The sequence below is a fragment of the Gymnodraco acuticeps genome, unplaced genomic scaffold (genome assembly GCF_902827175.1).
Source record: "Gymnodraco acuticeps unplaced genomic scaffold, fGymAcu1.1, whole genome shotgun sequence".
NCBI classification, from domain to species: Eukaryota; Metazoa; Chordata; class Actinopteri; order Perciformes; family Bathydraconidae; genus Gymnodraco; species Gymnodraco acuticeps.
The window spans coordinates 6,363,249-6,383,782 of NW_022991180.1; the positions used below are offsets into that span (position 1 = coordinate 6,363,249).

At 44.2% G+C, this 20,534-nt stretch overlaps 1 protein-coding gene across 1 annotated transcript in view; it reads right to left on the reverse strand.

Annotated features, from left to right (window-relative positions):
- LOC117560761 (protocadherin-15-like) overlaps nucleotides 1-20,534 on the reverse strand; it is a 281,857-nt gene that overhangs the window by 42,150 nt on the left and 219,173 nt on the right. Inside the window, 2 exon segments of the mRNA XM_034237763.1 lie at nucleotides 11,782-11,894; nucleotides 12,938-13,078. Coding sequence (XP_034093654.1) covers nucleotides 11,782-11,894; nucleotides 12,938-13,078 — 254 coding nt within the window.

The window sequence follows — 20,534 nt, forward strand, 5'->3', positions numbered from 1 at the left end:
GAAAAACATCTGACCTTTAGCAGTTGAAACATAGCACTTGTAGTGAATAGATTGAGATTAAGTTTAATACGATATTAAAAAAAACGATGTTTTTGTTATACATTTATTAAGATTGATTGAAATAACAATTTTACCTATTACAATTTTACCTATGAATCCCTAACATTAAAGTGTTATCAATGTATTTTCCTCCTTGTTGATAGACTGTCTATCCATGAAACATAAGAAAGGGTTGGACCACTCGTCAATTTAGTTTTTACCCAAAAGAAAATGTCAAGTCAACAAAATAGTTAGAATTTGAAAATGTTGGGAAAATACTGAATGTACTCTTACAATATCAGAGTAGCACATGATAACAAAGGCCCTACGTAGCTGTGTACGTAACAGGATGTATGATTACAAGAGCGTCAGGACACACTGTTTTAGGCATATGATAGCTATGTGACAACGATAAACATGATGATTCAGCCTCTAGGGAGATAGGCATATGACTGTCATGTTTATTGCTTACGCGGGCCTTAGCTAATCTGAACTAAGCATAGAATACTGCATTGAACCGGTGTGACTGAATAACACCCTCTCTTATAAAGCATCTGAAGGACACTGTTCTGGGTACTAGCTGTCCCATATGCTCTGTATGTGATGACTACTTCCATTCTTGCAAGGATAATAAATACATGTATCCTGATATTGAAGCTCAAGCCGGTGACTGACGAGTGATATTTTTCTAACAGAAAATTAGACTACATTTCTGGAAGTGCCCCTTCAAAGAAATCTGTTTTAACTACAAGTTCTTGTAAATCTCTGGTCTGGAGCAGTGCTGTGCTAATCTATTCATATATTGGCCAGTCGTATTGTTCTTTGAGTGTGAGTGGGGTTTGAAAGGCTGTGTGAAATAGCAGCAGGTTGCATGGGGTGATTGCCAGGAAGAGCTGACATGTTATCACTTCCCTACAAAGTGTCTCTGCCCGAGGGTTGTAAGCTGCTGAGAAATGCCATGGGGGTGTGAAGATTAGTATTAAGGTGTATCCACATGTACTCAGAAAAGATGACACAAAGGTTACATACAGTAGATACTCATAGATAGAGAAATACAATGGCAGACTGAAGGGAATTTGATAGAAATGGTGTACTAGTGAGCACAATTAATTAAAATCGACACAATCTTATAACAGATTCTTTGCGCAAAAGCACTATAACAATTACCCAATAATTAAAATGGGGAGGGGGTTGCCTAATATAGTGTGACCATGAAAGATAAGGAGAAGATAATACGTATTACTAGAGTCGAAGCAGTAGGACAAATTAAAAGAGTCAAAATTAATGCATAATGCGATGCCATACTACTGAGGCTAGTGCCAAAGCCACCTTTTCATCCTTTCAGAGAGAGAGAGAGAGAGAGAGAGAAGAGATGAGAGAGAGGGAGAGAGCGAGAGAAGAGAGAAGAGAAGGAAGATAGAGAGGGAGAGAGAGAGGAGAGAGATGGAGAGCAGACGAGAAGGAGAGGTGTAAGTCGAGAGAAGATTTAGGAGAGGGAGACGATCTCTCTCTCTCTGCATCTCTGTACTCTCCTCTCTTCGCCGGTTTGCTCGTTCTTCCCCTTTCTCTCTACACGCCCTCTCCGAGTTCTTTCCTAGCTCCCTTCCTCTGATCTCACTAGAGGGTGAATGACACGCCACTGAGAGAAGCGCGGGCGGCACACAGGTGTCAGCAAGCACTCTGCCCCAGGGCCAATGGCAGAGTGATGCTTACGAGACAAGGCAGAGGCGTATAAACCTTGTTGCGCGCTACAGGGGCCTCTGTTACCATGTCTTCTCTCTCTCCACCTCGCCTTCCCTCTTATTTCATGCATTGCATCACCAGAATGAACAAGCGGCAATCGACACGCCGGGAGATACAAGCAGTGACCTCGCTGTGTGCAAGTTTCTGCTCAAGTTAATGCGATTCCAGTGGATCTGTAGTTGCAGTTCAGAAAAAAAGGTCTTGAATAACAACAAGGAAAACATGAGTCTACTATAGTCACTAGCAAACATCATATCAGTGTGCGGATGCCAGTGAATATGCATTGCAAATTTGTGGCAGGACAATTCTGACTGATGGCAGTATTACGCAGCAGTTGACGCGTTCAGCAGTTATGAATCAGCATCATTCGATGACCGTTGAGCTAGATACGTGCTTGTAAGTTTATTAGTAACCCTTTATGCCATCTTGGTGTTAGCTTGTTTGTTCCTGCCTTGAAGCAAATTGTGAAAGTGACAAATAGAGACTTAAAATAAATTACATTTCAGCTTCACCTCGTACATAAGCAGAGAAACAAGGAAAACCATTGCTGTGAATCCGGAGCTGATGTTATCCATTAAATCCACAGTTCTAAGTGATTTTGACAACCAAGGCAAAGTCAGCTCAGTCACACAGCATGATTTTCACAGGAAATAGCCTTTTAATGTGAATGCTGTTATGGCTTTTCAAAATGCATTAAACTGGATTCAAAATGACTGGCTGATATATTGCATTTATTCCCAGCATCCCAGATCCAGATGTTGAAAAACTGAAATCTGCTCTTTGAGAAAACTACAAATAATGCTTTTATACCATACGTATAAGTCCTGTACTTATCTGCTAAATGTCATTCGAAGCTCAATGTATTTTCCTTCTTAGTTTACTGAAATCTACAGCCCTACTGAGATAGAGTGCAGCACCTCTCAATTAATGCAATATATCATTTTATAGTTTGAGCTGCAGTGTGTTATTTACTGAACTTTAAAGATTATAGGTTGTGTTTGAAAAGACCAAAGCAAAAATGAGGACAAACAAGGATAAAAAAGAGCTAACCAGATCTGAAACCACTCATTATATTTAAAAGGTTTCGGAAACTTGAGTAGGGTGTAAAAGCTAGGGTAAACACAGCTATTTCATTTGATAAGAGACATAAGAGTCCTTTGCCTACAATGTTTGATATACTACGGCCATTGAGGATAAAAAACACCCAACTGTTGAAAGCAACATCCACAATTGCCGTGCGGCATAAAGGTTACTGCATTCATGTTGCCCGTCAGAAAAAACAGATTAAAATGCATTCACACTTGATAACTGATACATGTCCACACATCCTCCACAAGAGCTGTGATGCCCCTTAAAAGAGAAAAATGCCATTACAAAAAAAAATCAATATTCATTAAAGTGTTGTAGGTAAAAATAAAATATCTCTGTTGGAAAAGGTTTTCCTTCATTCTAGCGTAATCTATGGAAAGCTATGTATGTGGCGCTTGTGTAGTTGTTTTGAGCATGTAAGCTACTTTATCAGAATGCAGGGCTATTGTTGTATGTGTGAATCGATTTTAACAAAAATAAGGTTTGATTAAACCTGTCCACAAGGAAGTCTGTAGATTGTACAAAAAAAACATTATTACCACTGTTTTTCAGTTTTATTGTGGTGCAGGCCAGTTGTTCAGAATGATGGACACAGGGACAAACATGTTTTAAATGGGTCCCTCATGCAAGGCTCCATATACTAACTTTCTTTTTTTTACACTCCCAAAGTCAGTGTAAACCATCAAATTGTCATCTATAGCGGTTATTTCAATAAAATCAAGATAATAAATAAATAATTGTATTTATATTTCTGCATTGGTAACTACATACTACGGTGTCATGTGCTGTTTACACGAGAACGCAAACGGTTGTATCCGCTACTTTTCTCTTTCATATAGCCCGTTTGTTCACACAAGGCCGTAACGGAAACGCGGAAACGGACCCCGCAAACGATAACGGGTCCCAAGGTGGATATATGTACTACAGCGTCTCCAGCGCTTTCGAGCGGTCTCGTGCGGAAGTACAGCGCCACTTACAGGCCCGGCATATGTACTACATTACATGTTACTTGTTAGACGCTTTTATCCAAAGCGACTTACATACTCAATACTGTGGGCAATCCCCACGGGAGCAATTTGGGGTGAAGTGTCTTGCCCAGGGACACAACGACATGCTGACTGCAGTGGGGTTTGAACCTTGATCCGAACACCAACGCTCTAACCACTGCGCCACACGCCTACTACAGTGTCTTCAGCGGTCTCGTGTGAACGTAAGACTTTTTTGATATCGTATTCGGTTCGTTTGCGTTCGCGTGTAAATGGGGTCTCAGTAGTCCATATGATGTTTTGTAAGATGCTTGGATAGGTATACAGTATACATTTCATTATTGTTGAGGCTCAGAGAAAAGGCTATGGCCCAGCTGTAAAGAACCATGGGGGATTTTTCAACTCAACTTGCATTAAATGCTTTTATAAATATGTAATTTCTGTTATGCGTTAAGCGTAAATGTGCCCTTCTAGCTTCCCAGCATTGCACAGCTTATGCTAAATATGAAAGCCCTGCAGCTTTCAAACACAACACTATCGCTACTTCAATTCAAAACTATTATTGCAGGTTTTATCCCTACCAATCAAGGCTTCCCCAAATTCCTTAAATTATGTACAAATGAACAATTCATCACCTCCTCCAGCATATGCTTTTTCAGTTGTAAACCAAACTCAATACTAGCAGATATTAGCAAATAATGTTTTTAAGGCTGCTGACTCACACTTGCTAAGAGGATTTTTCTAAAAGTATTCTGGTGCTTACACACATATTCGAAATCCAAAACCTTGGACATTAAGTAATGCATTAAGTACTTAATAGTAGTGTTCTATAAAAAAAGAAAATAATGTTTACGCCTCCTTGTATGACAATGTTCCTCCCGGGCTATTCCTCTGATCACTTATCTTGCCACAGCAGACCCAGCATTTCCTTTGTATTCACAGTGAGCCATTTTTCTAAGCTCCACAATAAAGACAGACACTTTAATCAAAAATATCTTCTGGAGGGCAAGATGGAAGACATTAGCAAAGCTGGAGAAGCAACATTTGCTGTGCAGCCAGACAGTGGTAGCACTCTGTGCCAGCGTAGCCATGTCTGCCCACAGGACATCCCTTCACATAATGTCCACTGGGTCATTTAGCACACAAGAGGAGACCTGGCCAGCAAAATGTTTGGATGCTGGTGGATGAGTGTGTCCAAACTGGCCCACCTATTGAGGCTTGCAATGTGATATCACACGGAGCCATGTAGGTACTGATGCCATCCTGCATGCTTTACTGTTAAATTGCCGTTCCTGCACAAATGATCTATTCCATCACACAACACCTGACCCACAGAAAGACATTTCTGCCTCTCTAACAAGGTGAATACTGCAGGAAATATCAGTAGCAGAAATTGTGTGCTGGGCTGGATACCACAAATTACTGGAAACCTTTGAAAAGGTTGAAAAGGTTTCCAATCAGGGCCTCACATCTTTCTTATGCCATGTTCTCATATTATTGGAGGGAAGACAGAGATTGAACAGATCTCCATTTGAATAACTTGTGAAAGATCAGTCACTGAGGTGGTTGAATGATTACAGAGAAGTCTTGTGAGGATTAAAGACATGCATGTGAATGCTATTTAAAATGGTGAAACCCGTAATTATGATGACCCTGATATGACATGAATGTGGCATTGGGTGCAGAAGTTGAGTTATGCTTTCATTGTACCTTTACTTGGTCATTAGGGATGTTCTTCATAGCAGTAATTTACAAGTACAAAGGGGCTCAAGTCATTAGAAGAACTCTTTCAGCAAGCCGCTTGGTCTGGTTCACTTTGTGCTTGATTGCTATCCGGTGTGTCTTTAAATAATTTGATTCTCCCGAGCACCTGATGATTTAAAGACTCACCTGATGGCAATCAACCACAAAGTGAATATGATGAAACAGCATGCTTAACACGAAGTTCATTACTTAAATAGAATAATGTGTATGTGTAAAATAGTGTCTTTCTGAGTCTCCTGGTGTGCACTAGAACTTGGATTTATTTTGGTTGACAGCATTAACAGTTCATTTTATTCTTTAACCCAACTTTAGTATGTTCCTTTGTCTCCCCTTTTAGTGTTCAGTGTCTTCCTAGACAGGTAAATATTTCCCTTTGTTGAATTTCTATTGATCTTGAGACAACATTTTGCTCACTCATCATCACACAATTTTTGATGAAAATGTCCAAGGCTCCAACTCACGGTCATGGTGTTGGCTGACAATCACCAAATCACCTGAAATATTTGTCTGCATCTAAATCTACTGTTTATAGTTACTGGTCATTTTCAGGAAAGTTAGCCTTTAATTAATAATAGGTCATACTGCTTTTCTTCCCTGGCATTCAGCACCGACCTTTGGCTGATATGTGGGATTTGTGCAATGAATGTGACTTGGCGCCTGTAAGACAGCCAAGTGATGCCTGCCTGCTTAGTGGAGACAAGTGAAAGGTCAGTGCACTCCTGGTGCTTAGAGGTTCAAGACTCAAGTCAACAGATTCAAACCTGCGGCTGAAAATCAATCATGCCCTTCAGAAGAGTGCAAGCGCTCCACACCTTCTAGCTGTGATTCCGAGGAGGGGGGATAACATGAGAGATGGATGGATAAACAGAAAGAAATAGAGAGGACTGAAGTTGTTTTTTGTAATGTATGTTTTCAGTGAGGCATGACGACAGCGTGTGGGAAAGCACACTATAGGGTTTACAGCTAACCCTTTAAATGCCTTTCAATGAGCACGGATGAGTAGGCTGTGAGCACCTCTATCCCTTGTATACATGTCTGGCAAGACAACAGTTAAAGGAAAGCTGCCAAGAAAAGAGCTGTATGCTATGAAAGCACGTCATCTGCCTAATTACTCAAGAATTACAGCCTTGTCTGAATTGGAAATGAGGTATAGATGGATTTGTTTTCTCTATAAATAATAAATGCTATTTTTCTGTAGATGTCTTGAAGAACAGATGGAGGGCACACAGTAGAGTTCATGTCTTCAATATAATTCCTATAAAATGAGCAAACATGTTTTTTCCTTCAATTTGACAAGTCATTCATTGCTTTTTCGATGAGTGGCTAATGGTCGTGGAGTCAATTTTGGCTTGTATTTCAAGCTACAAGTTACCTCTACTTCAGGTACTGTGGAGCCATTTGTGAGTGCAACTGCTGAGAACATTAAATCAATGATTACACTGTGGTCAGGCATCCACAGAAAATGTACACAGGCAGTCTCCATGGACTGTAAACATCAAGAAACTGCAGGAAAGAGACATATAAAACCCCACACTTTGAGCTATTACCACCGACATGCACATTCATGGCCAAAGTAAGAATGTGTAAAGGAGAAATGGAAAAGCTACAGCTCAAGGCTGAGACAAATTATTTCTCTATCTATATAAATGGCACCTTTAAGATTATTATTTCTTTTAAAATGTGCATGTCGATGTTTGCGTGGCGGAGCAAACAAAATGCCTTCACAGTGATTTCAGCGTACTGTCACTAATTGTGTCATTAGTGGGGTGGCAAGTATATGTAGTGACAAGCTGTTTGTTTATTGTAATAATACTCAATGTTGACACTGTTGACTATGCTAACAGTATAACATGGTGCTCTTTTCATTCAAGGTTGCCAGACTGCATATTAATGACAGGTATGGCACAACATCTGCTGTCTGCGATTACAGTGAACTAAATAATGGCTTGACATTTAATTCCCAAATGATATCCTCATCACTTTGAATACCAACTTTTGAAATATGATATAGCGGTAACATACAAACAACTTCCTCTTTAATCAACTATACTTAATCATGCTATTGAAAAGCACAGATGTACCGACAATATGTATATATAGTGATATACTGCTAGTGGCATGTGTTTAAATGACAATTAGACTCAACACAAATAACTGTATAATAAGTTAATGAGTAATATGTAACAAATTACCATTTAATAACACCAAGCACTCAACTTATAATGTAGTCACAGATTTATAGAGAGATGCACACATCTACAGGCACACAAAATAAAGCACACAGAAAGCTGCAGTGAGGAGAGAAGCAAAGGGAAGACAAAGTGAAAACTGACAGAGAGAGAGATATAAGCCGAGGGAAAAAACACAGGGGATGTTGGGGCTTTTGGATGGGGGGGGGGGGCTGAAGGAGAAGGAGAGCAAAATGACATACTCAGGAGCAGTGAGGCAAAAGTCTCATGTGATTTAGAGTAGATTTAGAAAGGGAAGTGCTGCGGGGGAGATAAGCAGCACGGAAAACTGCTCAGACCACAGGTTTGGAACACTTGGGCCAGAGAAGTAGCCTCAGTACAGGAGGCGAATTCAGAGTGGGACCATGTCAGATAGCAGCTTACCCCTCCTTGTCTCTAGCCACACACACAGTGAAATAAATATTCCTTCCCTTCCCAAGTGCCCAGTGCTAAAGACTTCCCTAAATGATTGAGTCCGTGAGTTCAATGTAAATGAGCATTCATAGTGGTTTAATGATAGGGCTCTCAAAAGGTCTCTCCCCCACCAAAACATCTACAATGTAATATCTTTGTTCAAGCACATGAGCCATACTTCATTCACATATTCTATTTGAAATAAAAAAAGCAATTGATAAAGCATTTTAATGATTAAAAAAAGAGTTTAAACTGCACAAGGGATGTTTTGGTTAGTAGTTGGAAGGGCTGCATGATAAGTTGTATTTCAATTACAGTCATTGCAATCATCATCACTTCATTCTTACATGACGACAATCCTGCTGTAAAACAATTAACCGGTAGATCCACTCTTAATGTCTGCCTTGATAGACTGTGGATGACTATCTACTACGTTTGAGAGAAATATAAAAGTAACAGGGTAAAAGAAAAAAGCTTTGACAACCATTAAAACACACACTTGCAGTATAGATGAATTTATCAAGATGACACTATCAAAGCCCTGACAGCTACCAGAAAATACCTTTAGTAAGGTGTATTTTGGAAGCTGTAGTTTGGGCAGGAAATGCTTCTGGATTGCAATAGAACTGAAGGTAAAAAGTAAAAAATATGTATAAATTAAAAACACACTTTTAAGTCACAGTCATAATCTTGGGTCTAGATCCAAGCAAAAACAAATGCAATAAATATTTAAATCCAAGTTTTTTTTCACTATAAATTGTAGGAGAACATTTTATTTGAGCAAGAATATTATTATTCTTATAAAATAATCTCAAAGTAACCCCTGCATGGAGCCGTGCATACTGCTGGCTTAACAAGCTGTTATAGCAGATCCAGCAGACAGAGCAACACTGCCATTCCAGTGGGCTAGCTACTGTCAAATCGACAGATACAAGTTCAATATTCACTCTTGTTTTTGGCCCTAAACTAAAAAGCTTAATGCGTGTAAAGCTGCAGAGTTGGTTGGCGATTCTCTGTAGGCTCAGCAATACAAGCAACTATTTGCTAACAACCATTTATCCTGATGCAGGTTTAAAACAAATTTCAGGTTCTGAACAAACAAATTTGTCTTTAGAAAGAAACAGCATAAGGTGTTTGGCTCAAACCTTTAAAAAGCCATGGGCAACTGCTGCTACAGTAGCATCTAGGGTATGAACCATTTACTTTAGCCAACAATGACTAGGAGCCGCTCATCTCCCTCTGACAGATGGAAGGGCCCCGCTATAAAGCAGGAGTAGAAATCATTAAGTCAGGCAAAGCCCTGCAGAGTTGTTTTAATTGTGGGCTCTGAATCTGAAGGCATAGCTCACCTGATTGCTGCCATAACTAACTGCCTTTACAGAGACAGATGAGATCTTCTGTGGACGTTTAGAGAGTGATTTGTGTTCAGGAGGATCCTCAGGGAGAAGACGATAGGGAGAGATAGAGAGGCGAGGAATGGTGAGCAGATTGGACGCTCTCCGCTGGAGAGAGCCTCGTCCAGCAGGAGAGGCTCGAGCACCTGGCTAATGCTTTCACAGCTCATAATTTACAGCAGGCCTGCCACTGTGTATGGTTAGCACTGTCAATATGACGCCTACAGAGGTTGGTACCTATGGTCCTGACCTTCTGTGTGTGTGTCAGACACAGCACTCATTCAAAGTGTAATCAATGGCCTTTCAAAGGGCTATGCTGCTGCGCCTGTGTATCAATCACCGAATAAAGCTGAGCAACGGGAGAACGTGAGCGCACACACAAAGTGCTGGATTACAAAAGATGTATGCAGTGCACCCAAACTCATCTGTTTAAGAAATACACAAGTACCAACACATATGCACAGTCACGTGGGCACTCATTGTCAAAAGCAAGTGAGATGTAAACAAAGAAAGGACACACACTTCAACTGATGTGCTGACAGGGTTAAAGTTAGGGCAGGATTTACATTCCTGTGTTATGCATTAAGGCATATCAAATTATGTTAAAGAAGAAAGTCTGCCAACTCTTAAGTAAATCAGTTAGTAAATCAATCCCCTTAAAACAAGCATTTCTCTAACTCCCGGAGACTGCATTGTGCCAGGCAACTTTGCTATCAGGCCATAAAAAGCTTCAGGGTCAGTCTAGAACAGGGGCGGTTCTAGGGGGGAGGGGCAGTGCCCCCTAACACTGACCTCTGACCCCCCCTGTGGCCCCCCTAACAATGAAAAGTTTTGTTTTTGTTTTTTTTAATGTATATTTTCTGGTACTCGGTTTTGCCAAAACCGCAGGATTTTTTTGCTGTAATGTGAAATTGTGCAGACACCCTTATGTAAAGTAGAGATGTAACTGTTCATTGCCTTTATTTTTATATACATATTATAAACATTGCACTTAAGCTGAAGCTAACAGTAATAACTATAAGATCTATCTGAAATAAATAAGTGTACTGAAACAAATACCAATAACTGTATTGCATTGTTTTCTTATGCGCAATTACTTCATACTGTCTAGTTCTCTTTTTCGTCCTGCATTTATTGTGCCCCCCTCAGAAAATAACTGGCCCCCCAGTGGCCCCCCCAGTCAAATTGGTCTAGAACCGCCACTGAGAATCTCCTCAAAGTGCAGAAGAGCCAAATGGACAGCAACTGTTAATGCTAGTACTCACAAGCCTTTTCATTATTTCATCATATCATGAGTAGGAGCTACAGCTGGAATGTTAATAATCCATGTTTGTTTTTCATTATAGGCAAGGCAAGGCAAGGCAAGGCAAGTTTATTTATATAGCACTTTTCAACACAAGGCAATTCAAAGTGCTTTACAAAAAATTATAGACAACTTCTTGGACGCCTCCTGAGTCACAGTACAAACAAAGCCCTGGCCCCGTACAGCCGTATATCGCATGTGTAGCAGTAAGTCATGTAAGAGCACTTTAGATTATGTTCCCTCATCCTGCATCTCTCTCAGCCAGTTTAACAATCTAAACACTTAATCTTGTCAAAAGCGACTCTTAATAAACTCAGAGGGAAGCTCGGCTCAACCCTCAGAGAGAAACAAATGTGGTTTACAGCAGTGATGATCTGCAGCGTCTAACCCGAAGCGCTAATGCATATTTATACTCAAAACTCAGTAATCAGTCATGCACGGAAAAGACGGCACGATAAAGACGGAGACAGAATCACAACTGGTGCCACTGGCTGAGCACAGTAATGGGCAGATAGCTATCGTTATTACAACAATGATAAATGTATGAAGAATAGTGACTTCCCAGCCATTCCCCGCAGTTCAAGGGAGAATATATGATTTACCTAGAGATGAAATATTTATGAATGTATATCTGAAGCTGAATGGAAGAAGTGACCACCGATGGAAATGTGTGAGAAGGTGTTTTTGAGATACTTTGTCTACTCCCGCCTCCAGCCTTTATCACTGTCCCTCCCTGTCTGGCACTTCAGCCTAAGCTGCTCTTTGATGTGTGAATGTTCAGGCAGAGGCAGCTGCATCAACAGTTTGTCCAGCAGACGTACCTGTACTCTTCCTGGGTGAAGATCGGGATGCGGGAAGGCTGAAGAACAGTGATCTCCACCATTGTGCTGTTAGTCTTCACCGGCTCTCCATCATCAAAGGCTATCACAAACAACTGCAGTGGGCAGGAGAGCAGACATAAGCAACCCTCACATGCAAATGCAAGCAAAACATTATTATTATTTTCCACCACACTACTTCTCACTACACAAGTAATTCCCTTTCTGAGGTTGCCAGGCATTTTTCATAGACATGTTCTGCATCCTAATAAAGAAAGACTGGTAAAATAGGATCTGAAGCAGCCTGCAAAGCTCCCAGAGAGCAAGTATGAATGTATTGATCTGCATTCATAGACTGTGGAGACTTGAGCCTCGGGGGAATCAGGGGGGAGAGTGTCGGCAGGAAAGGGAGATAGGCAGGAGGACGATAAACACTGACACATTTGTAAAGAAACTAAGAAATAAAACAAGAAAGGACAGTGGTAACAAGACAACATGGGAGGGTAAGCGGCACATTTGGACCTTATATCCCCATGTAACCTGCTCCCAACTAGACATGTTCCTTTCTTCTTGAATCAGCAAAAAAACAACAACATGTGGAGGGACTTTGATAGATCGATAGGAAAACTCAATATTACTGGTTACACAAGAAAGGCAATACCACTGGGACAGTAATTATACCCTAAAACTGTTGTTTTATAATAAAAAAAACAGCTAGTTGTCACTGCAGCTTATAGCCCAGTAAAACCCATAGACTGTATATATAAAGATAGTACAACATGCAAGGCAGAGAGCTGAATATGAGAAGCAGCCAGTGTCTATGCTGTTTAAAAGAACACTGTGATTATTGTATTCCTGACATACAGTGGAATGATATCTTAAAGATATTTTTTGATCAAATAATACATTATACAAGTCAGAGCCACCATCATGATGTTTTAATTGTTCTCTCAACATCATTGAACATAATGACATACATCATTCAAGGAATCCTTGAGAAAAGTTGAATGACTTAATAACAGAAGATAAATTACTGCCAAACCTGACAGTATAACCATTAATGACAAACAGTGGACTAGGTGTCTTGACTAATTAACAGTATAATAGTAATAGCTTGGAGTTAATCATCACTATTCACACCATAATTACTGCCACTGACCTTAAAGTTGACACTGGGCTCCTCATTGAGGTTGACCTTAGTGATGATTCTTCCAGTTTCCTCTTCCACATCAAAGATGCTCCCGCTGTACGGTGACATGTCCAGGTCCACTCTGTAGCGGACAAAACTTGCCGGAGTGCCCTGGAGGAAGGAGAAAGAAGAACATGAACCACAGAAATCCAAACATCCAGACACCACCTTTCACTTTTCACAAAAACAATCCAACGGTGAAAATGAGAGGGTATGTCAGAGTTATCCGGTTCTGCAAATTTGACATGGGTGAAACGATATTACTTAGACATACAACTTAATTGTTGTTACATTTTGTGTCCTCATCATGCAACAGAGCTGAAGTAGTTTAATGAGAAAAAGTTGCTCTTCACTCTGTGTAACCTGAAAAGTTACCCACATTTCTCACTTCCCTCTATCAGTCTAATGTAAACCATTCATTGATTCAGACCTTTTCACTTTCATTTGGAATAAAAAAACTTCTCCATTAAACCCACCCTTTTAGTCTCCAGAGTAACACACTTTTACATTCATTAGCGAGAGTCTGGATTTTAATATGACCCTTTGATTAACATCTATCATGGTCCCTGATTACTAATCATCTCTATATCTCATTTTATCCCAGTTTTCTCCCTTTGGACCCCAAATCCAGTCTGCTTCTTAATAAGCTTTAAGTTCTCATTCATAACACTCCGTTCGATGTCTCACTATGGGATGCGCCTCATCGCGGAGCAAACAGAAGCATCAATCTCATTACGCCAATCCTGATTGGCTGGAGATCTTGACGTCAGCGTCAGGGAAATCACCCCCTATAAGTAGCTTGCGCCACAACGCATGCGCCATTCAAACACCTCTTCTCGCTTCAGAGCACATCTCTATGGTAGCCGGACAAGCTTCACGGTCCACAGACTGAACCCAAATATCCATTTCGGTCGACGGGCGCTTGCCGGCTACTCCTTCTGCTTCGCAGGAAGACGGTAATTACTAACGCTAGTTATTGTTGAAATCGACCTCGCCGCTCTCTTTCCCCGGAAAGTAAGCTAGGTCTGACTTTTTTCAAGCTAGCGTTAGCTTGCTCCCTCACTACCGACACCACGGTAGCGAGGAAGTCTTTTCTTTTCTCTTCCCCACGGAGGAGGAAAGGATTAAAAGGAGCATACTGCCACAACCAGTCAGTATTCTCCGGGAATAAAAGACCCACACCGTCCTTTTCTCCGGATTTAGGACAGGGTGGTTACCTCTTTTTCTCCCAACCTACCTGTTGAGAGCGGGTCCTCTCCACGCCACGAGGCGAACAAGATGGACGCCCCTCTCCCTCACACCAGAGGAGTCAGGGACTCGGTGGCTCGACTCTGCGGCCTGCGGGTTGAAGATCTCGGGCACAGACACACACCAGGTCTGCTCGTCCTGCCTCGGGCTGGAACACGCCCCAGGCGCTATCGACAACCCCGGCTCGTGCGGACATTGTGTCCGCTTCACCGTAAAGAGCCTCCGCCGACGGCTAGCACGCCAAGCTAGCCTGTCGGAGCAGGAACCCCCCATGTCCTCTGACCTGCCGGCCGGCAGTCACGACGCGGGGACATCTGCCACAGAGAGTGAACCCCTCTCCATGTCGGTCTGGGGCTCAGTATCTGAGATGGCCGCAGAACCGGATACCCGCGCCCTGGCAGGCCGGGACCCGGTGGCGGCAAGACACGCGGGAACGGGACCCCACGCTTTACCGAGCTGGGGCTCCCGGTTAGACCTCACCATGGTCTCACTCGCGGAGGATGTCCTCGAGCTTCACTACGACGAGGACGAAGAGGACGCCTCGGTGTTCCTCCTGTCCGAGTCGGATGAACATGAAGAGGACATCTTCATGTCATCGGCTCAGGCTGCAAAGCCTGGAGCGAGGGCTGCTCTCCCAGACGATAGCACACCAGCTTCGCCCTGTCTGAGTATGGACCTGCAGGCCGTGTGCAAACGTGCTGCGGCCAGACTCGACATCCCGTGGCCTGAAATGGCCAAGGAGACCTCCAGGTCCCGCTACGAAGGGAAACATTTTCCCCAAGCAGCGCGGACAAAGAGGCAACTCCTTCCGGTCTTCCCGAAGATGTTGGATGAGGTGTCGGTCTCGTGGAGAGACCGGCCCTTCAGCAACAAGGTCCCAATCCAGGGTGCCTCCTCCCTAGACTGTGACGGAATGGAGAAACTCGGCCTGCTCCGCATACCGCCCATGGAACCGCTGGTAGCAGCCCACCTCCTACCGAGGATGGGCCCGTCACCAAGCAGGAACCCCACGCTGCCGGCAAAGTCGGACCGATTTCAGTCGACAATGACTGAACGGTCCTACAAAGCCGCAGCGTTGTCCGCCAGGGCCCTGAATGTGGCCTCGCTGCTAACCGCTTACCAAGCGGAGCTCTGCGAGGACCTGTCGGGTAACCCGGGGGCAGCCACTATGGACGAGATGGCAGCGGTCACGGACATCTGTCTCCGTGTCCAACGCTGCGCCGTCCAGGCCACAGGTAAGGCAATGGGGATCATGGTGGTGCAGGAAAGAGCGAGATGGCTCAACCTCACCAACCTCCCAGACCGGGAAAAGGAGGATGTGCTGGATATGCCCATCGTTCCCGAGGGAATTTTCGGCTCCGCTCTTGCTTCCATGCAAAATAGGTGTGAGTCGAAAAAGAGGGAGGACGAGGCACTCCACCTCTGCCTCCCTCAAAGGGTCCAGCCGCTGCCTTCGCAGCAGCAGTCCTTCGCCCAAGCTGCCTTGAACCTTGCTCGGTTTAAAACACCGAAAACGCAGAGGTCGCAGCTCGCCCCGAGTCCCCAGCCCAGGCTGGAGACGAGGGCGAGCTGGTCCAGAAAATCTCCGGTTCCGGCTGCAGCTCAGGCGCAGCCAACCCAGAATTTCGGCCAGCAGGTGAGGAAGAAGAAGCGAGCGGCGTGACAGCCCCTCCTTCTCCCCTCCGTGACAAAGCTGGAAGTCCACGGTTCCCCAGCTCTAAATGTGTTCCCGCCGCCTCGAGAGATGCCTCAACACCATCCTCAAGTCCGCAAAAAACACATGTCACAAATCTGTTTGTTCCTCTGTCATTAAACATTTGCCGCTGACGCATCCAGGCTTCAGGCCGAGGGCGCAGCTCAAAAAAATGATAAGAAAAACAATAAAACCAATAAACAGCCCGTCAACTGTTCCCCTTCTGAGAGCAGCTTCGGCATCTCTCAAAAGGCGGATTACAGGCGGGTCTGTGAAGGCACCACCGTCACGCGCATGCGCAGTGCCGGCTGGGGTTTTAAAAGCACCACCGCCACGCGCATGCGCAGTGCCGGCTGGGGTTGTGAAGGCACCACCGTCATGCGCATGCGCAGTGTCGGTGGGGATTGTCGAAAGGGGGCACCACTGTGTTCAGACACTAGAGGGCCCCATAACACAACAAATAGAGACTCAGAGGGGAAGAGATGTGACATCTCCACTGGCTCTAAGGAGCATGCAGTGGAAGATGCTCACATCATCTGCTTGGGTTTTCAAGACAGTAACACGGGGCTACAGACTACAATTTGCTGTCACCCCCCCTCGCTTCTCGGGCATTCTGCATTCTCAGGCCCGAGGAGAGTCAGCCCATATTCTGGAGAAAGAGATTCTCTCTCTCCTAGAAAAGAGGGCTATATCTATTGTACCCGCCGAGCAGAGTCAGGGCGGCTTCTATTCCAAGTACTTCCTCGTTCCCAAACGGGGAGGGAACGGAATTCGGCCAATACTTGATTTGAGGGCTCTGAACAAATATCTAAGAAGATATAAGTTCAGAATGCTCACTCACACATCTCTGTTGCGGCTCGTGCGACAAGACGACTGGTTTACATCAGTCGACCTGAAAGATGCGTATTTTCACATCCCAGTATATTACCCACACAGGAAATATCTGAGATTCGCATTTCAGGGGATCTGTTATGAATACAGAGTACTCCCCTTCGGTCTGTCTCTCAGTCCAAGGGTGTTTCTACGATGTACGGAAGCCGCGATAGCCCCGTTAAGACAACAAGGTATTCGCCTGGCGACCTACCTGGACGACTGGCTGCTTCTCGCGCAGGAGGCTGTTACGCAGACAAATGTCCTCGTAAAGCACCTGCTCAACCTGGGTTTCATAATAAACACAGAGAAGAGCATGTTGTGCCCCGCGCAGACTATACTCTTCCTGGGTTTACGCCTGAACTCGGTGCCCTTTTCAGCTCGCTTGTCAGCGGATAGAGTGAAAGCTTTCAGAGCTTGTCTCGCTCTTTTCCGGCTGCGCAAACATGTTCTCTTCAGATCATGCCTGCGATTGCTGGGGCTCATGGCGTCAGCCATCCTGGTCGTACGACTGGGACGCTTACACATGAGGGAGTTTCAGCGCTGGGTGGCCGCCCTAAAACTAAACCCCGGAGAGTGATGGTTACTGTGAAATGCGTAATGGCACTGCGCCACTGGCTGCACCCGACTTTTCTAGTACGAGGTGTGCCTATGGGTGCTGTCCTTTCACGGAAAGTGGTCACCACGGACGCATGTCTGACAGGTTGGGGAGGTATTTATGAAGGTCGCCCGGTGAGGGGTCTCTGGAGCAGAGACCTCCAGCGGGCGCACATAAATTACCTGGAGCTTTTAGCGGTGTTTCTCACCCTAAAACGCTTTCTGCCTTTCCTCAGGGGACATCACGTCCTCGTGAGGACAGACAATACGACCACAATATCGTATATTAACCGCCAAGGGGGTTTGCGTTCTCTCCAGTTACACACACTGGCGCGCAAACTTATCCTATGGAGCGGTAGGCGTCTCCTCTCTCTGAAAGCGACGCACGTACCGGGAGTGAGGAACCTCGGGGCAGATCTACTGTCCAGAGGTATACCACTTTATGCAGACTGGACTCTACATCCAAGGATTGTGAGCCAGCTGTGGGTGCGTTATGGCAGAGCTGCGGTGGATCTGTTCGCATCGAAAGACAACGCTCAGTGTCAGCTGTTCTTTTCGATGCGCGATCTAAATGCACCGTTAGGCGTGGATGCACTCGCGCACAATTGGCCCCCGGGCCTTCTGTACGCGTTCCCACCCCTGGCTCTGATACCCCCAACTCTGGCCAGAGTGAGAGAGCAACGCCACACACTTATCCTGATTGCTCCGCACTGGCCAGCTATGTACTGGCTAGCGGAGATATATCAGCTGCTGTGCGGGCAGCCATGGCAGCTCCCACTACGCAGGGACATACTGTCCCAAGCGGGGGGGGCGATCTTTCACCCACACCCAGAGCGCTTGGCTCTATGGGCCTGGCCCGTGAGTGGTACAATCTAAATACAGTGTGACATGACGCTGACCCTGGCAGCTGCCAAGCGAGCCAGTGGCACTCATGCACTATCTGTACAGTTTTCATGCACTCAGTTTGCCCCAGGGCAAACAGAGTGTGGTTGAAGCCTGACCCTGCCTTTATCTTAAGGCGGTCGGTTCGGGTACCACATTTGACATTAAGGCATCCTCCCCGCCACTGTATTCCTCCGGGGAACAGCGGCCGGATTTGCCGTGTCCAGCCCGTGCTTCACGCACGTACAGGGACAGATCAAGGGTGCTTTGTCATAATGACCAACCCCTTGTGTCCTGGGCTAACCCTTATAAGGGCAAGCCTGTTACTAAGCAACGGCTCTCCCACTGGTCTGTGGAAGCAATTGCTTTGGGGCTCATACGAGTCAGAGTTCGCAGGCACCCTCGGGTCCGCGAGCTCTTTCGACTCAGAGTCTGGCTGCATTCTGGACTCTGTCCAGGATGTCTCCCATCAAAGACATTGGTGCAGCGGCGAGCTGGTCCTCGCCGCTCACTTTTGTCTGCCTCCTAACAGGTTGGACGTTTGGTGATTTTCGAGATAAGCTCGTCTGGCAATACGGGAGCTACAATTTCCCATAGTGAGACATCGAACGGAGTGTTATGAATGAGAACTATAGGTTACTTACGTAACCCCAGTTCTCAGAGTAACATGAAGTGAGATGTCTCACCAGACGGCCCTCCTTGCTATGGTGAAGCGAGAAGAGGTGCTTATTTTGAATGGCGCATGCGTTGTGGCGCAAGCTACTTATAGGGGGTGATTTCCCTGACGCTGACGTCAAGATCTCCAGCAAATCAGGATTGGCGTAATGAGATTGATGCTTCTGTTTGCTCCGCGATGAGGCGCATCCCATAGTGAGACATCTCACTTCATGTTACTCTGAGAACTGGGGTTACGTAAGTAACCTATAGCTCTGCTGCCTTTGCCTGAACTAATTTCCCTCCCAAGGGACGGGGTAAAAAGCTGGGGCTAGAGAGAGAGGTGAATCCTGTAGTGGCAGTGGGGAGGCTTACTCACACAAATGTGTCTCTAAGAGGTTGAAAAACTATCTAAGTGAATTCACTAAAGGGATTCTCAGAAAAAGATCCTCATCTCTAAAAGCTCTACAACTTGTTTTCTAACATGACATGGAAAAGATGGCAGGACAGGAACATTCATGAAAAGAAATCTTCCACAAAATAATCTCATACTAAGACCTTCACAATGATGGCAGCACATAACGTTATAAATATTTTTGCTCAGTGCTAACCATATTATGAACATTTTAGTACACTTATTTTTCATCCTACTAGTATTGCAAGTTTGCCTTTTGAAACCCTTCTCTAAATTAGCTTTAAAAGGTCAGGAACAAATAAAAACAAACCATGAAATAATCCGTATTAAGACAATAACTTCCCTAACTAATAACACAATACCTTTCAAATTGTGTTTCTCATATTAACCTGTGCATACTGTACAAACGTTTTTTTCCAGGATCAGGAAGGAGTAAAGTGCTGAGATACACTTTGTAACATCTGATTTTGCCCTCCTCTACAGACCTTTCCGACTCACAGATTATTAATCTTTTATGTGACAGAGTAATTGTCCCGGCTGTGTCATTAACATTGCAGATATGTGACGAAGAATATAGACAGACAGAACTTGCATCAAATAAATCTTGCTTATTGCAACAATAATGCTTTTTTATTCATGAATTGCTTTTCTTATATTTTTTTTAAACACAAATACAATTATCTTTAGTATAAAACAGCCAGTTCATGAATTAAAGAACAAGCTCAGAAGCACAGAGCGACGCTTCAGAGACACACATTGCAAAAGCAAGGCTTGAGCTGAGAGAGTGAAGCAGCAGAGCCAAAATGTTCAAACAACTTCGTTTGTATTAGGGTTGTTTGAAAACGCCTGATTTATTTGATTTGCAAGTTACTGAGAGACCAGTGAAGAAATAGGGGGAATCTCATATTCACACAGTTCTGTGCTGTGATAAACGATGCCACAGAAAACATGCACATGTGTGGAATATCTGTGACCCCATATGCTCAAGCAATCTGTGCTTTCATGCAACCTCACAGCCACTTGACCTCAATGTCATGTTTCAGCCTCTTTGAGCGGAAAACTGTAGGCGCCAGAGGCTGAGGAAGTTTTCTGGACTAAGCAGCTAAAAATAAACGTTTTAGTAACACATAACAGTATAAAAAGCTTCTTCCTGGAACATTTGTCTCCATGGTGATCTCCCTTCTTATTCAAGGTGATTTTAACGTTGA